Raw genomic sequence first — 4061 nt, forward strand, 5'->3', positions numbered from 1 at the left:
TATTGATCGTGTGTTAATCATGTATTTATCATGTATTGATCGTGTATTGATTGTGTGTTGATCATGTATTGATCCCTCCATCTCTTCATCTCGCCATCTCTCCGTTTCTCTATCCCCCCCCCCTCTCTCTCTTCCTCTCTCTCTCCCCCTCTCTCTCCCTACCTCCCTATCTCTCTCCGTCCCCCCCGTCCCCCCTCTCTTCCTATATCTCTCCGTCCCCGTCCCCCTCTCATCCGCAGCAGGCCCTGCAGCTCTCCATGCCGTGGGGCGAGCAGGCCGGGCAGCGCAGCTCGCTGATGGACTCGTTGAAGCGGTTGGCGAGCATCGACAGCTTGCTGCCGTGACACAGGGAGCAGGGGGCGCGGCCCGAGCCGCCGCAGCGCCGGCAGCCCGCCGCCTCCTGGAGATGGAAGACACACGTGAGAGGAGGAGGAGGAGGAGGAGGAGGAGGAGGAGGAGGAGGAAGACATTATTGAGTGGGTAAGACTGGATACACTTAATCAGGAACTCATGTATCACATATATATATATATATATATAATATAAATATATATATATAAATATATAAAATCGCATATATACAAATATATATATGGTGATGCATATGTTCCTGATTATCTGATCATTGCATGTCATTTTGCAGGTATATATATATATATGTAATTTACATATATATATGTATACAGGACTGTCTCAGAAAATTAGAATATTGTGATGAAGTTCTTTATTTTCTGTAATGCAATTTAAAAAACAAAAATGTCATGCATTCTGGATTCATTACAAATCAACTGAAATATTGCAAGCCTTTTATTCTTTTAATATTGCTGATTATGGCTTACAGCTTAAGAAAACTCAAATATCCTATCTCTAAATATTAGAATATCATGAAAAAGTATACTAGTAGGGTATTAAACAAATCACTTGAATTGTCTAATTAACTCGAAACACCTGCAAGGGTTTCCTGAGCCTTGACAAACACTCAGCTGTTATAAATCTTTTTTACTTGGTCTGAGGAAATATTAAAATTTTATGAGATAGGATTTTAGAGTTTTCTTAAGCTGTAAGCCATAATCAGCAATATTAAAAGAATAAAAGGCTTGCAATATTTCAGTTGATTTGTAATGAATCCAGAATGCATGACATTTTTGTTTTTTTAATTGCATTACAGAAAATAAAGAACTTTATCACAATATTCTAATTTTCTGAGACAGTCCTGTATATATACAGTATATATATATAATATATATATATATATATATATATATATATATATATATATATACCTGCAGCAGGTTCAGAGTATAAATCGAAGCCGGAGAAGAAAAGCAACGACAGTGAAACATTGACTCCCTTTTGAAAGAGTCGGGGCAACAAAGACGAAGATGATGAAGAAAAGAAATTAACAAAGAAGAGTGAGATTCACAAATAATGAAGAAAAAAAGAAGAAGAAAAAGCTGAGATTGAACTTCTTCTCTCTTCTCTCTTACAGAGGCAGAGAAAATGAGAAAATAACGAGATTGGTGAGAAAACAATGAAGTCCAATGAGGTGGGGGGGGGTTGGTGGGGGGGGGGGGTTAATAGCGGTCTGGGTCTCCTTGAGGGCCGGTTAGTGGCTAATGCTGCACAAGGGCAGAGAGGGAAACTGTGGAGTCATCAGTATGTGTTCACAGCTGACAGATAACACTAGGACAACGGGGGGGGGGGGGGTAAACCACCTTCTGTGAACAATTTAAAATCACAACGATATGGCTAAAGATAAAGTGAAGAAAAGACAGATGGAGAGATAGAGGGAAGGAGAGATGAAGAGATGGGGAGATGGAGAGATGCAGGGAAGGAGACATGGAGGGAAGGAGAGAAGGAGGGATGGAGAGATGAGGGAAGGAGAGATGGAGAGGTAGAAGGAGAGATGGAGAGATGAAGGGAAGGATACAGAGAGTTGAAGAGAAGGAGGGATGGAGAGATGAAAGGAAGGAGGTGGATAGATGAAGAGAAGGATGGATGGAGAGATGGAGAGGAGGGATGAAGGTAAGGAGACATGGAGAGATGGAGCGATAGAGAAACGGAGACATGGAGAGATGGAGAGATGCAGAGATGGAGCGATAGAGAAACGGAGAGATGGAGAGATGGAGAGATGGAGGGAAGGAAATGAATAAGTCTCCTGAAGAAGGCGGTGATAAAAGCCAGAGAAGGATTGACCTCTACCTTTGTCTCCGTGTCTCCGCTCTGCTTCTCCTCCTTCTCCTCCTCCTCCCCGTCCCGGGTCCAGAGAGCTCCTCTCGCCCTCCTCCTGCTCCCCCTCTCCCTGCTGGCCTTGGGGTACCCCTCCAGGTCCACAGGGGGCGCTGTGCTGGGCCTCTGCGGCGCCCTGATGACGCGCAGGTTGCTGGTGTAGATGATGATCTGACCGAAGTCCAACACCTGGGACAGAGGGCAGAGCGGCTGGTCCTGGATCAGCCACTCGGGCCACGGCCATCCCATAATATACAGGATGAAACATGCTCATGGGCATGGGAACCTTCAAACCAGGGTCCTAGTTAAACGAACCATTCCCTTAAGGAGTTCTCCAAATAACCTTTCAAACCAGGGCTCTAGTTTAAAGAACCATTCCCTGAAATAGTGTCTCAAAAAACCTTCAAATAATGGTTCTTTAAGGCACCGTTTCTGGTTCCTCAATGAACCTTTCAAACCAGGGTTCTCTAAAGAACCATTCCCTTAGAGAGTTCTTCAAGAACATATAAAGGTGTCTCAAAGAACCTTCAAGTAATGGTTCTTTAAAGCACCATTTATGGTTCCACAGAGAACCTTTTAAACCAAGGTTCTAGTTTAAATGGTTTGTCAAAGAACATATGAAGGTGTCTCAAAGAACCTTCAAACATGGTTCTTTAAGGCACCATATGTGGTTCCACAGAGAACCTTTCAAACCAGGGTTCTTTAAAGAACCATTTCCTGAAAGAGTTCTTCAAAGAACCTATAAAGGTGACTTAAAGAACCTTCAAAACATGGTTCTTTAAGGTACCATTTACGGTTCCCCAAAGAACTGTAAATGGTTCTTTAAGGCACCATTTCCATAAGGGTGCTTCAGGAGGTTTCAAAGAACCTATCAAGGTGCCTCAAACAAAACAAAGGTTCTCCAGTAGGTGATGGTTCTTCGTAGAACCACAAAGCCTCTTAAAGAACCATATATGATCACTTGTGGTTCTGCGTGTCGAGCGGTACCTCAGCGTCTCCCTCTGCCGGCGGGCCGGCGGCCGGCCTGTAGTTTCCCATCCCTCTGTACACGTTGATCCTCTGGGCGATGAGCCCCGCGGGGGGGGGAGCACCTTAGGGTGCAAAACACAACATGTTGTCACGACGCAGCCATCACACACCTGAGCCCAGAGGGACACGCCCCCTCAGGTCATGTGACGTCCTCGTCTTCACAACATCCAGGAGGAACACGGGAGGGGGAAAATAAACGTATGAAAAATGAATACTTTAACTTTCCGAGACCAGTTGCTAAGCAACCGCCGAGAGGTTACCGGTCCTATAGTGACAAATGGTTTGACACCTAAACCCATGGTACTCATTATTATGATTAAATAACTATTAGTTTTCTCATCTGAAGTCTCCTAAATGTCAAACTAGTTTATTGACTGAACACTAATTATAACAATGTATTCTCACTGAAGTAGAACGTTAATAAAACATCATGACTCCTCTGAGTGGTGATGTCCAGATCACATGACTCCTCTGAGTGGTGATGTCCAGGTCACATGACTCCTCTGAGTGGTGATGTTCAGGTCACATGACTCCTCTGAGTGGTGATGTCCAGGTCACATGACTCCTCTGAGTGGTGATGTTCAGGTCACATGAATCCTCTGAGTGGTGATGTCCAGGTCACATGACTCCTCTGAGTGGTGATGTCCAGGTCACATGACTCCTCTGAGTGGTGATGTTCAGGTCACATGACTCCTCTGAGTGGTGATGTCCAGGTCACATGACTCCTCTGAGTGGAGGATGGTCACATGACTCCTCTGAGTGGAGGATGGTCACATGACTCCTCTGAGTGGAGGATGTCCAGG

General features: G+C 44.6%; 1 protein-coding gene across 1 annotated transcript in view; it reads right to left on the reverse strand.

Moving 5' to 3' along the window:
* Positions 1-229: 229 nt before the first annotated feature.
* The window catches only part of LOC130191549 (glutaredoxin domain-containing cysteine-rich protein 2), a 7065-nt gene continuing 3233 nt past the window's right edge, over positions 230-4061 (reverse strand). Inside the window, exons 3-5 of the mRNA XM_056411184.1 lie at positions 3217-3320; positions 2203-2418; positions 230-400 (exon numbers count right to left, since the gene is read on the reverse strand). Of these exons, the coding sequence (XP_056267159.1) occupies positions 230-400; positions 2203-2418; positions 3217-3320 (491 nt within the window). The remainder of the gene's footprint in view (positions 401-2202; positions 2419-3216; positions 3321-4061) is intronic.

Source organism: Pseudoliparis swirei, chromosome 3 (genome assembly GCF_029220125.1).
Source record: "Pseudoliparis swirei isolate HS2019 ecotype Mariana Trench chromosome 3, NWPU_hadal_v1, whole genome shotgun sequence".
Classification (NCBI taxonomy): domain Eukaryota; kingdom Metazoa; phylum Chordata; class Actinopteri; order Perciformes; family Liparidae; genus Pseudoliparis; species Pseudoliparis swirei.